This window comes from Oreochromis aureus, linkage group 3 (genome assembly GCF_013358895.1).
Source record: "Oreochromis aureus strain Israel breed Guangdong linkage group 3, ZZ_aureus, whole genome shotgun sequence".
NCBI classification, from domain to species: domain Eukaryota; kingdom Metazoa; phylum Chordata; class Actinopteri; order Cichliformes; family Cichlidae; genus Oreochromis; species Oreochromis aureus.
Genome location: NC_052944.1, coordinates 43,795,739 through 43,819,921, shown reverse-complemented (window position 1 = coordinate 43,819,921; position 24,183 = coordinate 43,795,739). Strand labels below are relative to the sequence as shown.

Sequence of the window (24,183 nt, the reverse complement as noted above, 5' to 3'; positions counted from 1 at the left end):
ATTCTAAACTGTTTGCCCAGTAAATTATAATCAGCTAAAAGTGTTAGAAAACATGAAAGTAACAACACTAACAATTTAACTTTTTTATTAAACACAATGTGCTTTTAAAAAGGCACGGATAACGGAGCTCACTCATAAAAAGTGCTTCATAAATAAAACAAAAGAAAGACTCCAAGGGTCTCCATCTCGATTCTAAAATTAAATAACATTTTCAGTATTAACAGCAATTGCAGCTATTAGAACATTGAGGCATTTAACACTTACTGTACCTTGACAGCTGCAGCTCACTTATTTTAAAAATACATAAAAAAAAAAATGTACTGGTTTCCACTGCTGTACTTCATAGGTAACAAACATCAAGGCAGTGCATTAAGGTATTAGGCAACAGAACGTTAAACATGAATAGTCCACGAAATGAGCAGTCATTCACTTTAAATTTGAACTAGAAGAGCCAAATGATTAGGAAAAAAAAAAAAAAAAAGCTTTCTCAATACTCAGCTCAACAAGTAGTCCATTCTGAGTGATTCACTCATTGAACAAATCATTCTTCAGCATCAGTAGACGCCCTTTCAGTGGTTTGTTGTCCTCAAGTCACATCACAACCTTCTGGATAAATGTGAATGTAAGCTCAAGTTTCTTTGGGTATTGTAGGTCTAGTGCATAGATGTACCCAAAGAGCAGGAGAAATGAGTCAGCCAGATTTGTGGGACCATTCACAAGTATTTCATCCTCAACGACAATGCAGATACTTTCGGGACTGAAGAGGGCCGAATCAGTAGTGTCATCCGTGACAACTGTCAGCAGAGCCACAAGAGTGACAGTGAGGTCTGGACCATCTGCTGACTGCAAAACACAAATAATACAAGAATGAGTTCAGCCCTCAAGGACACAAATCATGCTATTGATTAGAGGTGTGAATCTTTATAAGTCGCACGTTTCTTTTAGGATTATAATGTCAACGATTTAATTTGATACATCATGATGCATTACAATAATCTTAATTTGGGTTTGGTTTCAAAACATATGCTTAAATAAATGTTTTCAATAATAAATATATGTCAAGATATTTGTTTTTGTTATTTACCAAACATTTCTCTGACCACAATGTGGCACCTCCAAAAAATAGAACACTTGAATTTTAGAAAGGGAGAGAGTTTTTATCTGTGGATTTGTTTTTGTTTAATAATCTTTCAAGTATTTTCATGTTTTCTGGTTTATGCGTAACAATCTTCTTGCAATCTTATTCAACAATAGTTGATATATGGGAGAAAACAAGTCAGATGAGGACAGTTTTGAACCTCCTTCCTGATATACACCCTGGTTCTCCTTGAGTTCTGAGTGATATATTCGACTGAACAGCTAGGCAAAGGGGTTGATGCTGAGGGCAGTACACTTACATCACAAGTCCTGAATAACGTGGAGGCATCTTCACGCAGGTACACAGGAAGTGCATGAAGGACGAGGACCCGTCTTGTATTTACATCACGCTGTTCCTAGATGAACATACAATATCTATTAGAATAGTATTTACACAAATGCAGAGTAAAAACAAAGTGTTGGATAGCCATGTTCTGATTGTCATTGTTATAGATCAGGGGTGTCCAAACTTTTTGTGTAACGGGCTAAAGATGGTAAATTCAGTATTTTGGATAACTGTATTTTTAGTAATACATTTTAAATTAATAAGTTTCCATTGTAAATACATCAACAACTCACAAAGGAAAAACTTCCAAATGTAAAACCAATTTTTACAAAAACAGTACTTGTTTGGACTTCTTTAAATTGAAGCTGATAAATCTTTTAACACAACACTTTTGAAAGGATACATTTTGTCACGATGTCCTTCTCCTAAAATGACAACCTTGTATCCATGGCATAATCACTTAATCGTGGGGCACAGTTGAAGCAATTGACACTATGGCTTCTTACAGCTGTGTACAAACCATCTGTTAATGTAATTCTGAATCATGTGAAATGAAAAATTTACCTGAATGTCATAAATTCTCATGAGCTTTGCTAGCTCCTCTGCAATCTTGCCAGTCTTGATGGCCTTGTCTCGGAACAAAGTGATGAGTCTAGGCGTGTGTCTGTCCAGCTCCTTGTAGAATTGAGTGCGCAGGTTAACATTCTTGATTCGGTGGAACTCTGCAACCACCTGTACATGAACAGAAATACACAGAAATGAACAAAGATGAATTAGGAGCAGAAATGTGAATGTATTTTAAAAAGTTCTCAGGTTAGCAAAACCAGAGCAATTCTAGTCAGAACCAAGGCCAAAATAGAAAGTTATTCGTCATTCTTTGTAATGTTATCTAAAGGAAATTTAAATAAATAAACTTCTAGAGACTTTGTTTACTATGAATGGGGAAAAAAAATACGTCACAGAGTGATGTGTTGTCATTTACATCTGTCATTTGCTTTTTGGTAAATTGTTTGAAAATCTAGACTTTTAAAAACTGGGAGAACAGTAAAGAGACAGACAGACATATACACATCTATATATATATATATATATTTTATATTTTATTTTTTCACCTGTGACTCCATAAGTAGGGCTGGCCATCTGTCCACGATGTCTCTCACTCGTGGAGCTCCAACAGCTCCAACAATTTCTTGGCGACATAGGGCATAGGTTGTGTCCATGAGGACATAGTGAAGGCTAAAGTCCCCATTCAGTCTTGGCTTGAACCTCCTCTCTTTAATTATTTCTTTCAGCTCCTCCACTGACTTTGGTCGCTCAAGTAGAGTAAGTTTCAGGGTGGTGTCTCGTTCAACATACACATGCAGCACATGCTTCTGGGCAGCAGCCATCTTTTGGTTCCTGGAAAAAAAAAAACAAACAAACAAAAAAAAAACCACATTAATTTTTATGGAGAGTAAAGGTGATACAAACAACGTATACAAGTCCATAGCCTCACTTGAACGATGGGAAGTATGGACAGACACCTGCAGGAGTGAGGCAGTTTATTCATGGACCCACTGCCCAGTCTTGACTTGTAGAGCTCGCTTAGTGGAATACCCCTCTAAAGTGTTAAAAGGATTTCGAGATTATCTCACAACCACACATTTGAGACTACGAAAAAATACAAACATGTGTCTAATCATGATAACACACTCATGTTGTTTAGCATTGTTCGTTTCATGCTAGCACACACACACACATAGCTCTACAGCGTAAACTACTGACTGTGTAACGCGGACACTTATTGAAATAAGTATACTCACAATCTGTGCACGTGCATTACCGGCGAATCGACAACCGGTAGAAACGGACAGTAGAAAGTTTTAGTAGAAAGTTCAAATGCATGGAGCTAGAACTGCCACCGTCAACTTCCCGGGCAAGAATACAATGCATTATGGGAAATGTTGTCCCCCACGGAAAACCGCCAAAACGTTACACCGTTGTAATTTGAAATAACATTACGTATTTGTCACATTCGAAAACTTCTAAAATTACAATTACTTGGATTCGAATTTATTTATAACAAACATTCACTGTGCACAAAGTACGAATATATTTCCAGTAAAAATAAAAAGACTGTTTATCGAAATTAAATTTAAACAAAACAAAAACACGTTAGACTTACCAAATTTAGGGCAGTTGATGAAAAAAATTAAGGTGGTGGTCGTTGTAGGTTGAATGGGGACTCTTAATCCACACGGGCAGGCCAAATCTTCCCCGCATCAAGGTAAATTCAAGATGGCTGACTCAGCTTTCCTGAGGGAGCGACAAGACTCCACCCACCAGAACGTCACTAATATATGCTTCTTAAACTTTTTGAGCGTTCCAAACAAATTAGCTAAAAAATATTGAGCCCTATTCAATTAAAGTCGCATAAAAGCCAACAGAGCTCAATACTTTATAGTTTGCTCAACTACAAAACGACATTTGAGTGTTATGAGCTTATTAGTTATGAGCTAGAACAGCTGTTAGGGATTACAGTGTAGGCTTGATTACTGTAACAGCATCTTTACAGGTCTACCTAAAAAATCAGTCCGACAACTACAGCTCATTCAGAACTCTGCTGCTAGAGTCCTCACTAAGACCAAAAAAGTGGACCACATCAGTCCAGCTCTGAGGTCTTTACACTGGCTGCCTGTCCGTCAGAGGATAGACTTTAAAGTTCTGATGCTGGTCTATAAAGCTCTGAATGGTTTAGGACCAAAATACATCAGTGACCTCCTGACCCAGTATGAACCTTCCAGATCTCTCAGGTCATCTGGATCCGGTCTTTTATCAGTTCCCAGAGTCAGAACCAGACACGGAGAAGCTGCATTCAGCTTTTATGCTCCTTATATCTGGAACAAACTCCCAGAAAGCCTCAGATCAGCTGAAGCACTCAGTTTATTTAAATCCAGGTTGAAGACTCACCTGTTCTCAGCTGCATTTGAATAAAACACCAAATCCACACTTTTAAGCTTAAATTTCAAAATTTACATTTTAACTACTGATTTTATCTACTGTCCTGATTTTATCTACTGTTTTGATTTTATCTACTGATTTGATTTTATCTACTGTTTTGATTTTTGATTTTATATACTGTTTGTTTGTTTGTTTGTTTGCTTGCTCGTCTTAATCAATTTTAAATCATGTTTTTTATCTGTTGTTTTCAATGTTTCTGTAAAGCACCTTGAATCACCCTGTTGTTGAATTGTGCTATATAAATAAACTTGCCTTGCCTTGCCTTGCCTAAAAGAAGCCAAGCGCAAATACAAACAGCGCATCGAGGAACACTTTGACACAAAGAACTCCAGAAACATGTGGCAGGGGATCAAGACACTCACTGGCTACAAAGACAGTTGCACACAAACCAACTCCCCAGACATCACTTTACCTGACACCCTAAACCATTTCTTCGCCCGCTTTGACCAAGAAAACAGGGACACCATCACCCATCCTGCTGTTTCAGAGAGGGACGACGCTCCCATCCAGCTGGAGCAGCACCAGGTCAGAGCCACACTGCGCAGAGTCAATGCGAGGAAAGCAGCTGGTCCTGATGGTGTAGCCGGTAGAGTGCTTAAAGCATGTGCAGACCAACTAGCAGAGGTTTTCACCACCATCTTCAACCTCTCAGTGCTACAGTCTGTAGTACCATCCTGCCTTAAGTCAGCCACCATCGTTCCAGTGCCCAAGAAGAACACAGTGAGCTGCTTGAATGACTATCGTCCAGTTGCTTTAACACCCATAATTGCCAAATGTTTTGAACAGCTCATCATGTCACACATTAAAGCTGCCATCCCTGCAGACCTCGATCCATACCAGTTTGCATACAGGGCAAACAGGTCGACAGAGGATGCCATAATAACAGCTCTTCACACAGCCCTCACACACCTGGACTGTAGTAACACCTATGTGAGAATGCTGTTTGTGGACTTCAGCTCTGCCTTCAATACAGTTCAACCCCACAAACTGGTTAATAAACTAAGCAACTTAGGACTCAGCAGCTCACTGTGCAGCTGGATACTGGACTTCCTGAGCAACAGACCCCAGAACGTAAGAATGGGAGAGCACACCTCCTCCACCCTCATTCTGAATGTGGGTGTCCCACAGGGGTGTGTCCTCAGTCCCCTCTTATACTCACTTTTCACCCATGACTGTTCCCCAATCCACACCAGTAACACCATTATAAAATTTGCTGATGACACCACTGTCATAGGACTGATCGACAACAACAATGATTCAGTCTACAGAGAGGAGGTTCAGCATCTGAAGCAATGGTGTGACGACGACAACCTGCATCTGAACACAGCCAAGACCAAGGAGATGGTAATCGACTTCAGAAGAACAAAGCGATCTGAGCACTCTACCCTCTACATTGATGGGGAGGAGGTAGAAAGGGTAGAAAGCTTTAAGTTCCTCGGAGTCCACATCTCGGCCGACCTTACCTGGTCCACAAACATCTCCCACCAGGTAGGGAAAGCACAACAAAGGCTGTACTTCCTCAGGAAACTACGTCCAGGCCCAATTACCCCAAAGACTGCTAGTAAACTTCTACCGCTCCACCATTGAGAGCCTTCTGACTTACTGCTCCACACTCTGGTTCAACTGCTGCACTGCGGAGGACAAGAGGAAACTGCAGCGGGTGGTGAGGGCAGCAGAGCGGGCAATCGGCACTTCACTAACCCCCCTCAGAGACATCTATACTGGCAGACTTCAGCAGAAAGCCAGCATCATCATCAAAGACCCCTCGCACCCTGGACACTCACTTTTCCCCCTTCCTCTGGTAAACACTACAGGTCCATCAGGTCGAAGACAAACAGACTCAACAGAAATTTTTACCCACAGGCTGTCAAACATGCCCTACCTCCACCCTGACTGGAGGATAACTGCACTGCCAACACTCATGGACATTACACCTTATTTATAAATCATATTTCTGTTTATACTTCAATGCAACCAACACCCCTACCTCTTTAAAACTGTATTTATTATAACCTTATTTAGTATAGTTCCAACAGCACCCCCCCTCAATGTGCAATATCATCCCCCCACACACTCAATGTGCAATATCACTGATCACACTGCACCTCTCAATGCACCTGCTAGTTAGATGGCATGTATGTGTATGTATATAGATGTAAGCGTGTATGTGGAAATATGTGTGTGTATGTATGTACGGATGCAGATATGTATATATACATATATGTATGTATGTGCGTGTATGTTTGCAGGTGTATGTATAACTTGTACATATCTTTCTTGTGTAAATGTAAATTTGTCTGTTATTGTGTAAATACTTACGCTATTGTGTGCTTCACACACATGGAGAGATGCCAAACTGCCTTTCACTGTTCTTGTAACAGTGACAATAAAAAGCTATTCTATTCTATTCTATTCTATACTATTCTATTGTATTCTATTCTATTCTATTCTATGTCTCCTCAGAAATATTAATATTTAGGTCCTTTCTCCAAGCTTCTAACTTAGAAACTGATGTTTCTGGAGAGGCAGAGACAATCCAGTTATAGAATGTTGAAATTAAACCTTTATTACCACCTTTTTTCACCATTAACTCCTCTAACTTACTTAACTGGGGAACGTTGAGAGACTGATTTTGCATGGAAAAAATGAAGCTTCTAATCTGTAAATACTTAAAGAAGTGTTTTGGGGGGATTTTAAATTTTGAAACTAAATCCTCAAATGAAACCATTATTCCATCACAAAAAAGATCACCCACTTTCCTAACACCTTTTTCTGCCCAACCCTGGAACCCTGCGTCCAAATTCCCTGGTACAAATAAGGCATTTCCCCAAATAGGACTAAACTGAGAGAGATTATTCTTAATATTCATCATTTCTTTTATTGTAAACCAAACTTCAATCATATTTCGGACTATAGGATTATTTGTTTCTTTCTTTAATTGTTTTGGCTGTGCAGAGTCTAAGTACAAATTTAATGGCATTTTAAGAGAATTTGCTTCCATCCCCACCCATGACGGGATATTTTGGGATGAAAAATAAAACATTATTGTCCTTAGTTGAATAGCCAGATAGTACCAGTAAAAATTGGGGCATGTCAACCCCCCTGTATCAAAGGGAAGATACAACAAAGACAAGCGAATGCGGGGATGCTTCTTGTTCCAAATAAACTCTCTGATTAATGATGCTAGTTTGGTAAACAATCCAGCAGGAGGAGCCAGTGGGACATTCTGAAACATGCACTTACATACTTAAACTAAAGCACATCCTTTAGATTCTAATCCCAAACAGTGACATTTCATTACTTTATGTAAACACAATATACATTTACAAATTTATTAATCCTGAAAAGATGAATTACGTAACGAATCTATGAATTATAAAACAAACATGAACCTAATCGTGAATAAAAATAGAAAGCAGACGTCTGGCACCTACAGACGCCCTCAGGCAAAGACTGAAAGTCAGGTCCCAGCTGATCCACAGGTGATTCACAGGTGATTCACAGCTGATTCACAGGTGGTTGTCAGGTGTGTTCAGGAGAGAGTGGAGCTCCCAGGAGAATCCCGTCCTTGTTAGGTAAGAAGACACACACACACACACACACACACACACAGGTAGTGCCACTGAGATGTTGTGTGAAGTTTTTTATTTTTTTTTACTGACAACACAACAACGAGTATTCGACAGTTGAATGTATTATCCTGGTGAGTTAGCTGTTAGCATCAAAGGTTCAAAGTAAATATGTTTAATTGTGTTTTATGTCAGAAATATTCCAGCCTCACCCTGTAACTACATCATTATATTTTACGATCACATTACTCAGGAAAGACCGACTACAGTTAACACCATGATAAAGATTACACACTATAAATAGCTATCAAAGGACACAAATGTGTTTTTGTGTATATTGTTGTTGTTATTGGCTTGGCGAGGAAACGCTTGTGTGTTGGTTGAGTCACTCAGACTCTCCTCCACACAGTCCTCATTTATAAAGTGTTTTACAAACCTGAACATTACAGCTAACAGTTACATTTTCCCACTTGGAGCTAAACTTATTTTAAAAACTTTAAACACTTATTTCTTAAATTCATCTTTGTCAGTTTTTGAGAGCAGGGATCCACAATGTACATTTGCCTTTTTATGTGTAGTGTTTCATGCCCACTTTAAGGGGCATCCGCACAGGAAGAGAAAACTAGCTTTAAATCAGCCAGAGACCTTTGACTGTCAGTGAAATTCAGCTCCTTAAAGCCACGGCTATTAGCCACACACAGCGCAGCGTGGGTGAGTGCCAAGGTCAATTTTGAGACAAACAACTGAAGCGAGTATTAACTAGTTAAAATGTAAAGCATAATTTTACACATGGAATGCATTAATATGTGTCCTGTGGAAACATAGAGTGCAGGAATAGTACTGTAAAGGAATAATGCACTGTTTGATATAAGTTTCCAAATAAATTATTATTGATGTAAATGATATTGTTATGACTCCTCTGTGTGTAAGAAACAACAACAATCACAAGACCAGTCTGACACAGAATATCTCACCCAGTGAATTCAGTCCCTGGATCTGGGTTAATCACACACAGCAAATTATGTTTCTTTGAAACATTAAGATAAGATTTCTCATTTTAGTTTTTAAAGATACGCAAAATGTCCAGTTTTCACCACAAGGGGAAAAATAAACTTTCAGATATTCCCAGAGCTTCACCTACGTTAATCACATAGGGATCAGCCTCTGTTTACTGTCCATGTAGATCTGCTAAAGGATGCTGGATACAGAGGTACCATGTGACAGAGAAAGAATGGAGTCCAGGAGGGGAGGGAGGTGGTGAGCGTCCAGGCACGAGCCCTGGAGAAACCAGGTAAAGAGACTGGTGCACTGGAAAGAAGGGAAAAACAGGGTTAATGCAGAAAAGCTAAACCCCCCCCCCAAAAAAAAACCCAACAACAACAACAAAAAAAAAACAAGTAAGAGAAAGTGGCTTCGTTACTACTCGATGGAGTGCAGGTGTGCACTGACCAGTGCTGGAAACTGACTCCACCCCAGAGTGAGCAGAACCCAACCTGAGCTCAGAAGAGGAGAGAAAAACAAACTGCAGATAACACAACATCCCAGATTATCACACAGTTTCATAAATGTCTGCAGTGCTGTAGCAACACATGCAAAAACTCTGTTTTTTACCATAATGATGTGCTGAGCTGTTGTACTTGGTCCCACACAGTCCTGGCCTGGCAGACTCCCACTGCAGCCTTCAGGAGGCCCCTCTGTATGGCTGGGCATGCTCATTCAACTCTGAGAGAGAAACATATTTATGTGCTGTATATGAGATCTGACAGCCAAGAGAAAAGTGTTCATCATCTGTGTTTTCACACATTTACAGTTTTTTCTGAATGCTTAAACTGTCACGATCCTGGTTCTTATGACCCAGTGTTTTGAGTTTTAGTTCACTCTGATGTTTATAGTAGGTTTAAGCTCATTAGGTTTCCTATGTTCATTTGCTTATTAGTTCCCACTTGTGTTTTCAACCCCTGTGAAATCTCCCTTGCCCCTTTGTGTTTATGCTGGGTGTCTTATGCTATCAAGTTTGTATTATCATGTCTGTCTCATGTTTCCTGTTTTATTTTGAAAAGGGGTCTTGTGTTCTGTGTTCATGTGGTTAGTTTTACTCTTGCCTGTGCATCATTATGTTTATCCTAGTCAGCTGTTTCCTCATGTGTCTCCACTTCCCCTGATCACCTCATGTGTGTATTTAAGTCCTCTGTTTTCTGAATGTCATTGTCAGGTCGTCTGTTGTCCACGCAATGTTTCCCATGCCTCGCCTCCAAGTTTCTTGTCTAGGTTTTTCTTATTGTTTGTTTAGATTTCCCAGTTTAGGTTGGTGTTAAGTTTGCTTCAGTTTGCCTTGCCTTTTGTTTGTACCTTTTACCAGCCACATTAAACGGCTCGCCTTTTGTTAACATTCACGCTTTGCTCCCTGTTCTTTGGAGTCTGCATTTTGGGTCCTTTTCATAATACATGCAGTCGGCCTCCAGCCGGACTGTGACATAAACCCTGACTGTGATTCTTATAGCACAATTTCTAAAACTATTAATACTTATAGCAAAACCACTCACTGAGTTTGCAAAACTAAAAGCACAAACACTGCTTTGCACTCAGTTTGCCATTTTGTAACACACACTTTGCAAACCTGTAGCTACAATCCACTGCACAGCACTCTTTTTGCAGAACTGTAAACACAACTCACTCCTTTACACTCAATTTGCAAAGGATCAACACACTCCTAGCAAAACTATACACCATCCATCCATCCATCCATCTTCATCTGCTTTATCCGAGGCCGGGTCGCGGGGGCAGCAGCCTAAGCAGAGAAGCCCAGACCTCCCTCTCCCCAGCCACCTCCTCCAGCTTATCCGGGGAACACCAAATGCGTTCCCAGGCCAGCCGAGAGATATAATCTCTCCAGCGTGTCCTGGGTCTGCCCCGGGGCCTCCTCCCGGTGGGACATGCCCGGAACACCTCACCCAGGAGGCGCCCAGGAGGCATCCTTGTCAGATGCCCGAACCACCTCAACTGGCTCCTTTCGATGTGGAGGAGCAGCGGCTCTACTCTGAGCCCCTCCCGGATGGCCGAACTTCTCACCCTATCTCTAAGGGAGAGGCCAGCCACCCTTCGGAGGAAGCTCATTTCTGCCGCTTGTATCCGCGATCTCGTTCTTTCGGTCACTACCCACAGCTCGTGGCCATAGGTGAGGGTAGGGACGTAGAACGATCGGTAAATTGAGAGCTTCGCTTTTACACTCAGCTCCCTCTTCACCACGACGGACCGGTGCAGCGTCCGCATCACTGCAGCCGCAGCACCAATCCGTCTGTCGATCTCCGGCCCCTTTCTCCCATCACTCGCGAACAAGACCCCGAGATACTTGAACTCCTCCACTTGGGGCAGGAACTCATCCCGACCCGGAGTGGGCACTCCACCCTTTTCCGGCTGAGAACCATGGCCTCAGATTTGGAGTGCTGATCCTCATTCCCGCTGCTTCACACTCGGCTGCGAACCGCTCCAGTGCGAGCTGGAGGCCCTCACCTGATGAAGCCAACAGAACCACATCATCCGCAAAAAAGCAGAGATGAGATTCTGAGGCCACCGAGCGAAAGCCCTCCGCCACTTGGCTGCGCCTAGAAATCCTGTCCATAAAAATTATGAACAGAACCGGTGACAAAGGGCAGCCCTGGCGGAGCCCATCACCCACCAGGAACGAGTCCGACTTATTGCCGGCAATGTGAAAACTATACACATTTAAGGCCATTATTTACACTATTTTGCCAACTGTCTGGCACACTGTCACATGTGAAAACGTCTTTAGATAATTAGTTCACTTTGCAATCAGCCTATGCACTATAATACAGGTAAGCTGTGTGTGTGGAGTACAGTGGAGGGAGCAGGAAGAGTGAGACGTAGAGGAGGCCGAGGAAGAGGACGTGGAGGTGAAGAAGTAGGACGAAGAGGACGACAAGGACAAGGAGGAGCAAGAGGAGGACGAGGAGGGGGGAGAGGAGGACGAGGAGGGGAGAGGGGACGAGGAGGGGAGAGAGAAGGGTAAGAAGAGTAAGAAATAGAATTGCTGATGACATCAGAGCTACAATAGTGGACCATGTAATCAACCATGGAGTGACCCTGAGGGAAGCTTGCCAACGGGTTCAGCCTAACTTGAGCCGCTACACTGTAGCAAGCATCATAAGGACATTTTGTCACATTGAGTCGGTTAGTACAGTCACTTTGCACTAAGATTTGTAGCACTGCCATGCTAATGAGAAACACAACAATACCATAGATGTAAAATTCCAGAAGATATTTTCCCCTGTGCCTTGGACTAGAGCAGCGGTCCCCAACCCCCGGGCCTCGGACCGGTACCGGCCCGTGAGTTGTTTGGTACCGGGCCGCGAGAGTTGAGGCTCAGGTGTGAAATGTATGGTTTTCAGGGTTTTTATCGGTTTTCAGCGTTATTTTGTTATCGTTTTTATCGTTAACTCGCTTTTCCTGGGTCTTTTCACGTGTGTTATGAATAAATCTTCTTTTGTTTTTGGTACCGGTACTAGTTTTATTTTGTTGTGTTTATCCGCGACACCTTAAAGGCCGGTCCGTGAAAATATTGTCTGGCATAAACCGGTCCGTGGCACAAAAAAGGTTGGGGACCGCTGGACTAGAGGACATTTCACGTGATGTAGACGAAATTTTGTGGCCAGATCCACAGAGATGACACAATGTAGACTGATTTCTTTTTTTTCCTCAGTGAAATTACTATTTCGTTTTGACTTGGAAATAAACACTTGTGTTTGTTTTGATGTGTGTGAATAAACACCAGTACTTGAAGTTTGGATCCCTCTATGCTTACGGATCTATGACAAAAGTATGAGCTCAAACTGACATAGCCTACCTTGTGCACAGAGAAAGCAAAAGCCAGGTGTGTTTTTCATTCATACCATCAGTGTGTAGTTGGTGCATTGTGTGCTTATTAATATGATGGCTTGTGTTAACTGTTGGATACGAAAATACCATTTTTACAAAGGTGTGGAGAGTTAAGCAAAGGTTATTTGCTTTTACAAGAAAACTACAATGTTTTGCTGATTGGGTGAAGAGTTTTCTTATTTGTGTGTAGAGTTTTGCAAAAATAGCCAATAGTTACAAAAAATGTGCTCAAGCCATCAGAAAAAACTGTAATCAAAGAGGTATCTGCATTCATAAAATAATCAAATGGTGTAATGAAGTCAGATTTCTGACCAAATGAATAGATGTGAACATATGAAATGCACAGAGGCCCAGTAAAAGAAAGAAGCATTTTTTTGTTAAGTTATTAAGTTATTGTTCAAACACAGAGCTGAAAATGATCAGAATATTTTCACTTTATGTTCAGATGTTGAGAAACTCAGATGAGCGACTGGTTGTCATAGCGATGGTTGATAACCTCTGACCCCTCCTGAGTTCATGCTGTGACTGTTACACTCTGGTGTCCATTCTTTCATTCATGCAGGCTGCAGGATACAGACTGAGTCATTTGTTAACATTTCAAATGTGTCACCATTTAAAGTGATAAAAATGTAGAAACTGCAAAGCTGAACGCTCTCACTCTGTGACAGCTGTGACAGGATCCAAGGTGGAAAACCAGAGGATGTTAAACAAACAATAAGCAAATCAGAGAACACATTTCCTAAGAAAATGCAGAGTAAATGCTGAAAGCTGAATATCTGAGTTGGATTATTTGAAGTGTTACAGTTTTTTACAGACGCTAGGACACATTTCTCAATATGTAGGTCACTTTTGCAAAACTCCTCACACAGTGAGCACAACAGAAGTCTATGTGGGCTAAACTGAGGATCAGTTATCATTGTTTTGGCACAAAATGCATTCAATGACTACATCTCTCAAATTTCATGAATTATTTTCTCACTCAGACACAACAACTGCCAAAAATCTTTGTACGTACAGGACATTTTGCATGTACTTACATACTGTTTGCAAAACTGTTAAACTTATGGTCAAAACAATAACATAATGCAAAACTGAATAAGACAGCAAAATTCAACAGCAATATTTTATTGAAACATATTTTAAATCTAAAAATGCAGTTTAACCAGCCACAGCTGATTCTCATTGTAGATGAACATCTACACAGGTGTTACTCCTTCAATTTCATTACAAAAGGAGACAACTGCTGAATAGGTTTGTTTTGTGATGTAAACATGGACCCAGCCAGAAATGGAGAAGTGGCTGAAAGAGGAAGAAGCGTGGCTGGGAGGGGGCGAGGAATATGTATGCGTGGTGGAAGAAGAATAAGAGGAAGATCAAGAGCTGTAGTCTCAGATGAGATCAGAGCTACTGTAATTGATCATGTAGTAAATCATGGTCACTCAATGAGAGAGGCTGGTCAGAGCGTGCAGCCAAATCTGCAACGCTCTACAGTGGCATCTATTGTTAGAGTTTTCCGGCAAACCAACAGGTAACTTGTATTCTGCAAGGGCATTTGCACATTTCAGAAGTAAATAAGCTTTTGTGTAATTGTTGTTGCATTTCTGCTTAGGACTCAACGGTTACCTCACACAGGAGGGAGAGGACGGATGTTCACTGATGTGCAGGAAACTGCCATTGTTGATATGGTCATCAGAAACAATGGGATAAAACTCACTGAAATTAGACACAGAGTCTTGGCAGACAACGTTACTTTCATAAATATTCACAGTGTAAGCATAACAACAATTTCTAGAGTCCTGAAAAACATCAGGTCAGGATGAAACAGTTGTACACTGTGCCTTTTGAGAGGAACTCTGAACATGTCAAGCAACTCAGGAACCAGTATGTCCAGGTAAGATCACAATAAAATACAGATCTGTTTTTGAACAAAACCAAACACACACAAAGACAATTTTACAAATTTACTACTGTAACAGCTTATGTTGCCTTGTGGATTTATGTTAGAGAGTCATGGAGATTGAAGGCAGGCAAACACACCACATTTTCATCTTTGTGGATGAGGCAGGTTTCAACTTGGCCAAAGCACGGCGACGAGGAGGAATGTGATTGGGAAGAGAGCCACAGTGAATGTCCCGGGCCAGAGAGGTGCCAACATCACAATGCGCGCAGCAATATCCACTGATGGACTGCTGTTACACAGACCACTAATTGGGCCATACAACACTGAACGGCTCCTTGCGTTCCTGCATGATCTCTATGGAAGGGTTGTGCTAGGTGAGGAAAGGGATGCGGAGAGAAGGAATCAGCCAACATTTATAATTGTATGGGACGATGTGGCATTTCATCACTCCCGTGCAGTCACCGAGTGGTTTGCAGCCCATCCCAGAATGGAGTCTCTTTTCCTCCCACCTTACTCTCCATTCCTCAACCCCATAGAGGAATTCTTTTCCTCATGGCGGTGGAAGGTTTACGACCATCATCCACATGATCAAATGTCCCTCCTGGATGCAATGAATGCTGGATGCCTGGAGATATCAGCAGAAGATTGCCAGGGATGGATCAGGCATGCCAGAAGATTCTTTCCTAGGTGTATTGCCCTAGATGACATAAGATGTGATGTGGATGAGAACCTGTGGCCAAATGGAGAAGACAGAGTAGATTAGCATTACTATTGTATGTGTATCAGTGGATGGTGTGTATACAAATTCTTGTATTTTGGGATTACTTAGTGCAAAAAAATAAAAATACATAAACAAATATTAACGAATTCTGCATGATGTCTGATTCATTCCAGTAACATATATTGAAATTATAAACGGAGATGTGTCCTTGTTTTACACAAGAAAACACTATGTAATGCTACATGTTGTTAGTGTTTTTTAGGTCATTGTTTTGTGGGTGACAAAGTGTGTTTGTCGGCTGTCAACCTTTGCTAGTGTTCTGGAAGAATGAGTTTATTTGAGACCTGAATAAAGTGTTTTGGTAGTTGTAGTGCATTTTGAATGTGAAATGAACTGCTTTGCCAAGCTGAAGGTCAGTTAGGAGAATTGTGTGAAGAGTTTTGCAAAAGTGACCGAAGTATTGAGAAATGTGTCCTAGCGTCTGTAAAATATTTGGGGAAACTGCTGAAATAGTCTGAACCATCACCTCCGCGGAGCAGAACTGCAGCAGGTAACCAGAAAATGGCTGATCTTTGTGTCCTTCACACAAAGATGTCCTTCGTGGTGTGTGTGTGTGTGTGTGTGTGTGTGTGTGTGTGTGTGTGTGTGTGTGTGTGTTTGTGAATGTAGTATTGTTCTATTTGCTGTTTGGCATTTTTCAGGTGAAAGCTAATTTTGTCTTCATAAAAAAAGAAGACAAAAAAACTAAAAAACTGAGTTTGTGTCCAAATTCGGGTCAGCCTTCATCTGACTTCAGAAAGCACTTGCTTACATGTTGCCTCAGTCTGCATGTCCTCCGTCACCACAGTCATGCACTTTGTCTTTGGCCTCCTCTGTGTTCAGCATCATTTGTCTGACATATCTCTCTCTGTATGTCCAAACCATAGCTGGACTGGCCATCGGCCCACCGAGCAAATGCCCGGTGGGCCGATGGCCCAATCAGCTGATTGGCTTTTCTGTCGCAAGTCCCGTCTTTCTTGTTTGTTTATCTCCCACTTTGCGCCAGAACGAAGAAAGCAGTGGATGTGGCGTTAAACAAGAGCAGCACGTTTAAGTCTGATAAGCTGTTGTTAGAATTTATTTAATATTACTTTCTAGTATCAGCTGATGTTTGCTGGAGTCACAGCTGTAAACGCTGCTGGTCATGATGTCGGTTTGGATATCTGGTGAGAGGGAAACATGAAGATGAAACCAGGAGATGTTCTTACTGAATCATCAGAGCTGAACAGGTGATGGAGAAACAGGTTTACCTTTTAGGTGACATGAATGAGTTGAAGGGAAGTTATGAACTGTTTCTGAGAGACAAATAACACCAGGATCCTTTTTCTAAGTAGCTGACAGTTGGTAGCTGTGCAGGGGCGGGTCTAGCAAAGTTTTGCCAGGGGGGCCAGGTAGGACATTACAGTTTTTTCTGAATGCTTAAACCCTAACTGTGATTTCCATAGCACAATTTCTAAAACTATTAATACTTATAGCAAAACCACTCACTGAGTTTGCAAAACTAAAAGCACAAACACTGCTTTGCACTCAGTTTGCCATTTTGTAACACACACTTTGCAAAACTGTAGACACAACTCACTGCTTACACTCAATTACCAAATTTCCAACACACTCCTAGCAAAATTATACACATGTATGGCTATCATTAACACTATTTTGCCAACTGTCTGGCACACTTTCACATGTGAAAACTGTCTTAGATAATTAGTCCACTTTGCAATCAGCCTAAGCACTATAAACAGGCCACAGGTAAGCTGTCTATGTGGAGTACAATGGAAGGAGCAGCAAGAATGAGAAGAGTGAGAATCAGAGGAGGCCGAGGGAGAGGACGTGGAGGTGAAGAAGTTGGAGGAAGAGGACGTGGAGGTGAAGAAGTTGGAGGAAGAGGATGTGGAGGAGCAAGAAGAGGACGAGGAGGGGAAAGAGGAAGGGTAAGAAGAGTAAGAAACAGAATAACTGATGACATCAGAGCTACAATAGTGGACCATGTCATCAACCATGGGATGACCCTGAGGGAAGCTGGCCAACGGGTCCAGCCTAAACTGAGCCGCTACACTGTGGCAGGCATCATTAGGACATTTCGAAATGAGAATCGGTAAGTACTTTGTAGCACTGCCATACTCTAATGAGAAACACAACAGTACCATACATGCAAAAATACTGAAATTGTTACTTCACAGAATTGCTAGACGTCCAGATGTTGGGGGCAGAGGCAGAATGTTCACTCCAGAGCAAGAGAACCATATAGTGAACATGGCGATTGCCAATAATGCAATAAGACTGCGCGAAATACAGCAGCGCATAATTGATAATGACACCATCTTTCAAAATATACACAGTGCAAGCATTTCTGCACTAAGTCGTGTACTTGCGCGCCACAGAATAAGAATGAAGCAAATTTACAGAGTTCCTTTCGAGAGAAACACAGAACGTGTAAAGCAACTGCGATATGACTATGTGGAGGTAAGCTAGTGTCATTGGTTCTGAATTTGGAAGTGCATACTGTAGTGCTGTGCATGGGCCTGTTGTGTTGCATTTGTTTTGTCTTGTCCAGAGAGTGATGGAACTAGAAGCAGATGCAATGGGACATGAGCTACTTTTTGTGGATGAGGCCGGTTTTAACCTCAGTAAAACCAGGAGACGTGGCAGGAACATTATTGGACACCGTGCCATCATCAATGTCCCAGGACAACGTGGTGGTAACATAACCATGTGTGCAGCTATAAGCCAAAATGGTGTTGCTCACCATCATGCAACCATAGGCCCATACAACACTGCACACATTATTGCATTCCTGGACACCTTGCATGACATGCTCACTGTTCAGAGACCAGAGCAGACCCGATATGTTTCCATAGGGCTGCTTTGGTCCGCAACTGGTTTACAGACCACCCATCCTTCATGGCACTCAACCTCCCTCCATACTCTCCATTCTTAAATCCCATCGAGGAGTTCTTCTCTGCCTGGCGCTGGAAAGTGTACGACCGTCATCCTCATCAACAGGTAGCCCTTTTACAGGCAATGGAGGAGGCATGTGGAGATATTGACCAGGCATCATGTCAGGCCTGGATACGGCATTCAGGGAGATATTTTCCCCGGTGCCTTGGACTGGAGGATATCGCATGCGATGTGGACGAAATTTTGTGGCCGGACCCAGAAAGACGACATGATGTAGGCTGATTGTCTTTTTTTTCCTTTTTTTGTGAAATTCCTATTTTGTGTTCTGACTTTGTCTTGGTTTTGATGAGTGTGAATAAACACCAATACTTGAAGTTTGGATCCTTGTATGTTTACATGACACTATGACAAAAGTGTGACCTCAAATTGACATCTGTACACAGAGAAAGCAAAAGCCAGATGTGTTTTGTATTCATACCATCAGTGTGCAGGTGGCACATTGTGTGCTTGGTAGATGATGGCTTGTGTGTACTGTTTGATACGAAAACACCATTTTTACGAAGGTGTGAAGAGTTAATCTAGCTGTGTTTGCTTTTGCAAGAGAACTACAATGTTTTGATAATTGGGTGACAGGTTTTCTTATTTGTGTGTAGAGTTTTGCAAAAATAGCCAATAGTTACAAAAAATGTGCTTAAGCAATCAGAAAAAACTGTAACAGGGAAAGGGGGGCACAAAGAAATACATTTCTTTCTTATTCTCATTTAAAATGTCTCGCTTTTAACAAATAATTATCTGAATCTTACAACAAATGTTTTCATGTGATGTAAAATGTATAGAAATCCATTATTGTACATAGTAATTTTTTTCAGGGTCCCAACATAATTTCTTCAGATATAAGTACTGTATATGATGCCAGTATTTCCCACATTTTCTAGATACTGTACCAGTACTGTGTGTAAAATGCCATCAAAAAGTTAATTAAGTTTTATTCTTCTCACCTGTCTTTCTGTCTCCTTTCACTTTTTAAAGGTTGACATGCTAAAAAAAATATTTTGCCCTGCCATGCTGTTTATTGATGTGGTAAATAAATAGTTTATGAAAATATCACTAAATCTGTCATTTATTATTTTTAATATTCAGTAATGGTCATGTCTCACCTCTAGTCTTCTCTGTCTTAATTTCAGGTTTCCACCATATGTTGTAGATAGTTCAGGAGGTTAACTCGACCAAGGTTTCGGCTAAGTACTGTTTAGAATACCAGAACAGGGAGGATGGTGTAGGTTTAAGTTTATTAGATACATATATACCAACAAGACAGTGTACATCACTGTCACAACAGCGTTTGTTTTCATTCAAAGGCTTTATGGCTTTACCTGTAATACCGGTGGGCGGGTCTCTAGTCAAAATGCCCGGGCTGATTTTTTATCCCAGTCCAGCCCTGGTCCAAACCATCTCTAGAGAGGCTGATCATTTCTGATCCCGTCAAAAATCCCAGTATAAATTGTAGCATTAAGCACCACAGTAAGAGCAATTTGAGGATTTCTTTTTCTGCATTTGGAGCCTATTTATTTACAGAGATAATGAGCTGAAGAGAAACTTCACATTCTTCATGAGACACTAAAACGTCTGCAGACTTTCCAGGCAAAACATGAATAAAAAAGCATTTGTCCTCCACGTCTACCCAAACAATCTCCTCTGCTGTGCTTGTGTTTGTCCATCTGTCCAACCGATGTTTAAAAAAAACATGTTGGACACACTGGATAAGGCACATTTAGAGAACACATTTAAAACAAGACAACAAAATAGTTTTTCATGTTACTAAGATTAAGAACTGTATTTTATGTATGAGAGAAGAAGGAAACCTTTGGGTTTTCCTCTTTGAAGCCAAGTTTCTAAAGAAGCTTTGGAGCAACGATTTCAACCAGTTTTGTCCATTATTAAAAGAGATGTTTATTTGCCAATCATTCAACATCACCACTTGTTATAACTCTGCTGATTTTATTCCCTTTGTGTCCAGGCCGAGATTCCAGGTGTCTCCCTCAGCTCATTTACTCCAAATCAGAAGCATCAGATTTGTGGAGACGCTCTGCCTGCCAGACACAGCTCAGGGCAATGTCTGTCTATCCTCCACAATATACAGGCCTGTATCATTTAGTGTCTGTATTTAAATGTATAAATGATCGAGTGTGATCAAAGTTTTCACATGAAACATGACATTAAATATCAAACATTAAGTATTTAATTTTTGTTACATTTTAAAGACATTAAGTTTACAGTCATATTTGATCAAGAAAATCAACAATCTTCACATTTCAGAAACTGGAACCAGCTTTAAATGTGACTAAAATAATGATAAAACAATCAATTCTCTAATCATTGACTAACTGATGAGTCACTGCAGCTCCAATATATTGTTGCATTTGACAACCCACTACAGCAACTACAGAATAAAACCACTAACCAGACTGATGACAGATTTCAAACATGCTGAATATGAAGAGTAGTATCATTTAAACTCACATGATTATCAGCCATAAGAACAAATTCAGATTTATATTGATGTAAGGTATATAAATGTAAGTACAGTTTGAATCAGTGCAATATTATTTTCACACATCAATGGACCACTGAACTTCTCAGCTTCTAAAATGTAAAGCCTCATTTAGAAACTACACAAGTACATATAATGGTCAGGGATCAACATGAACCTGTCTTCTCTATTTGACTTTAATCAACTCTGCAGTGACTCCATCTCCATGTGTAAGCCAAAGTCCAGCATAGAGCGGCTGAGTGAATGTGGTCTGGACTCTGTGGAGGAGAGTCATGGTTTCAGAGACGCTGTAGAAAGACCGAATACCTGCTCTGTGATCCAGGTACACTCCTACTCTGGAGGACCGAGGACCTGAGAGGTCAGTTAGAATATTGTTATGAAAAAATTTATAACTGTTTGTGTCACAATATAATGCCCAAGATTTCATATTGTATCCAAATAAACAATTATTTGAGCTCCCTGCTCTGCTGATATTTTTGTATGCGACTGCTACAAATACTCCTTCACCTCTCCACTCCACCTCCCAGTAACAACGTCCAGTCAGACTCTCTCTACTCAGGACCTGAGAATAGTCAGTGAATCTGTCTGGATGATCAGAATAAGACTGTTGTTGTTTCATTAATGTTACTTTTCTGTTCCCCTCAGATAATAACAGATGTGTGTTTGCTGTGTTTGGATCCAGTGTGATTTCATGTGAATATTTTAAGAATCCAGCTCTGGTCTTTGGCTCTGGTGGTGACAGTAAAACATCCTCTTCAGTGACTGTCAGTGAGATGTTTGTCCATTCTTCTCTCAGAATGTCCTGTAGTTTATCTCTGGTCTCTGACACAGCTGCTGTCACATCCTCAAAGTACCTCAGAGGACGAATATTGATGCTGGATGAGTGTGTAGACTCACTGAGTGCTGACAGTGAGGGGTAGTTGTGTAGAAACTGGTTGTGATCCTCTGTGTGTGAGAGCTGCTCCAGCTCGCCGTCTTTCCTCTTCAGCTCAGCGATCTTCTGCTCCAGCTTCTCCTGAAGCTCTTTGACTCGACTCACTTCAGTTTCCTGCTGGGATCTGACCTGCTGCTTCACATCAGAGCTTCTTTTCTGGATGAGACGGATCAGCTCAGTGAACATCTTCTCACTGTCCTCCACTGCTTTATCAGCAGAGCCATTGATGGCCTCCACCTCCTGTTGAAGCAGCTTCACATCTTTCTCTCGCTCCTGGATTCTCTGCTGGATGTTTAGTCGTCTCACCTCGAGCTCCTTCTGCTTCTCAGTCCTTTCTGCTGCAGCTGGGACTGTTTCATGGCCTTTATGTTCATCCACTGTGCAGAGATAACAGATACTCTGCTGATCAGTACGACAGAAAATCTTCATCACCTCATCATGACGAGAGCAGATGTTCTCCTGGAGCTTCTTGGAGGGCGCCACCAGCTTGTGTTTCTTTAATGGAGCTGCATCATAGTGAGGTTGGAGGTGTTTCTCACAGTAAGAAATTAAACAGACTAAACAGGACTTGATGGCTTTCCGTTTCCTCCCAGTGCAGCCATCACAGGCCACATCTTCAGGTCCAGCATAGCAGTGATCAGCTGGAGCAGCTTGGAGTCCAGTCTTCTTCAGCTGCTCCACTAAAGCTGCTAACATGATGTTTTTCTCCAGGACAGGCCTCGGTGTGAAAGTCTTCCTGCACTGAGGGCAGCTGTGGATTCCCTTCCTGTCCTCTTCATCCCAGAAACCTTGAATACAGTTCATGCAGTAGCTGTGTCCACAGGCTGTAGTCACCGGATCCTTCAGTAGATCCAAACAGATGGAACAAGAGAAGGTTTCTCGGTCCAGCTGAACTCCTTTCTGTGCCATTTCTCCTCTCAGTGTCAGTGACTGTGTGAGTTTCTCTTCCTTATAACGGAAACTAGTCTGAGCTCTGATCTCAACATGTGTTTCTGCAGATAATGGAGCCTGTCAGCTCTTACACGTCACCACATGTTGGTTACACCAATCTTCAAAGTGCAGATCTGAAGGGGAGGGAACGAGGAAACATGTGGACAGAGAGGAGGTGCTGTGTTTAAGAGGAGGAAGAAGAGGGAGGGTTATCAGGCTGTGCTTCACTCCAGGAAGTGGAGCAGTTTGAGAGCGATACTGTGTGTTTAACCCTTTTTTATTTATTGCTCATCAGCTTGTTAACACTTTCTTCTTTAAAAATAAACTTCAGTTTAGAAATGTCAGAGTTCTCACTGAAGTTAACAAACAGTCCTTCAGTTTTGTTCAATGCAGGAGGATAATGATCCTAAACATACAGATAAGGCAGCCACTGACATGATGCTTATGTTGCATTTAAGTTTATGTTCATTTCAATTGTTTCTGTCCCTCAAACACCATCAAAGGTGAGAGGGTGCAGCAGGTGTCGTAGTTGGTATATGAGGCAGTAAACAAATTAAAGAGTTTTCAAACACATTCAGCTCCACAAAAATGTGATAAATGTTTGACAAGAAAAAAAAGAAACTCTGATCCTTCTTTAAAAGTATTTTTCTGTTACTATGGTCGAGTTGATCACACAAAATCATCTTGAGCAGGGACGTGGCTAAATACAGGTATGTGAGAACCAGTCAATATTAAGGTCTCCACTGACTGACTGCAGCATTGTTCATGTGACCTGGAGATACTGGATATCAGAACTTGGTGGTCTGTAACAGCAGCCCACTAGTATAGGTTTTACAGGAGGAAGCTGGACCTGTAACCACAGAACTTCCAGTTGGATCAACAGTCACAGCAAGAATCAACATCTGCACATTTATCATCAAGAGCAGCAGGGGGCGCTGTTACACACAGAGGCAGGTTCTCTCCCAAATTTGTCCAGAACAAGAGCTGAGCAGCTTTTTCTGTGAGTCAAAGTATTTCTAACAAAATACAGCAGATCACAGAGCCTGTGTCAGCTCAGCTATCAGAATCAAACAGTGAAGCTGACCTGTGTAAGTCAGCAGGTCAGACAGTATGTTAATGAGGGGAAATCTACAAAGCAGTAATGAACTTTTCACAAACCACATTTAAAAATGGTACAAATCTATGATACGTCCATAAGTCTGCACAGTCTGAAACCTCCTCACATTTCAGCCCTCATTTCTCATCATATTGTAATCTACAGTTATTTATGGTTCAATGAGTTTTGCTTGGAGTTTCCAGCTTCTGAGAGAATTATTTACATCACT

General features: G+C 41.3%; 2 protein-coding genes across 5 annotated transcripts; both read right to left on the bottom strand.

Annotated features, from left to right (window-relative positions):
* Window positions 1-317: 317 nt before the first annotated feature.
* On the bottom strand, window positions 318-3,917 carry LOC120438173. 4 transcript variants are annotated; one of them, XM_039608613.1, is made up of 6 exons: window positions 3,588-3,917; window positions 2,919-3,023; window positions 2,536-2,821; window positions 1,988-2,155; window positions 1,398-1,493; window positions 318-843 (listed from the first exon to the last, which is right to left on the bottom strand). In XM_039608613.1, exons 3-6 carry the CDS (start codon window positions 2,809-2,811, stop codon window positions 592-594), a joined length of 792 nt encoding a protein of 263 aa, XP_039464547.1. In that variant the 5' UTR covers window positions 2,812-2,821; window positions 2,919-3,023; window positions 3,588-3,917; the 3' UTR covers window positions 318-591. The 4 variants fall into 4 exon arrangements, with proteins under 4 accessions (XP_039464547.1, XP_039464545.1, XP_039464548.1 ...); XM_039608611.1 differs by having other exon boundaries at window positions 2,947-3,023; XM_039608614.1 differs by lacking the exon at window positions 2,919-3,023.
* A 16,520-nt stretch (window positions 3,918-20,437) lies between these two features.
* On the bottom strand, window positions 20,438-22,951 carry LOC120438159 (tripartite motif-containing protein 16-like). The gene has a single exon (XM_039608592.1). It carries the CDS (start codon window positions 22,835-22,837, stop codon window positions 21,161-21,163), a length of 1,677 nt encoding a protein of 558 aa, XP_039464526.1. The 5' UTR covers window positions 22,838-22,951; the 3' UTR covers window positions 20,438-21,160.
* Between the last annotated feature and the right edge of the window lie 1,232 nt (window positions 22,952-24,183).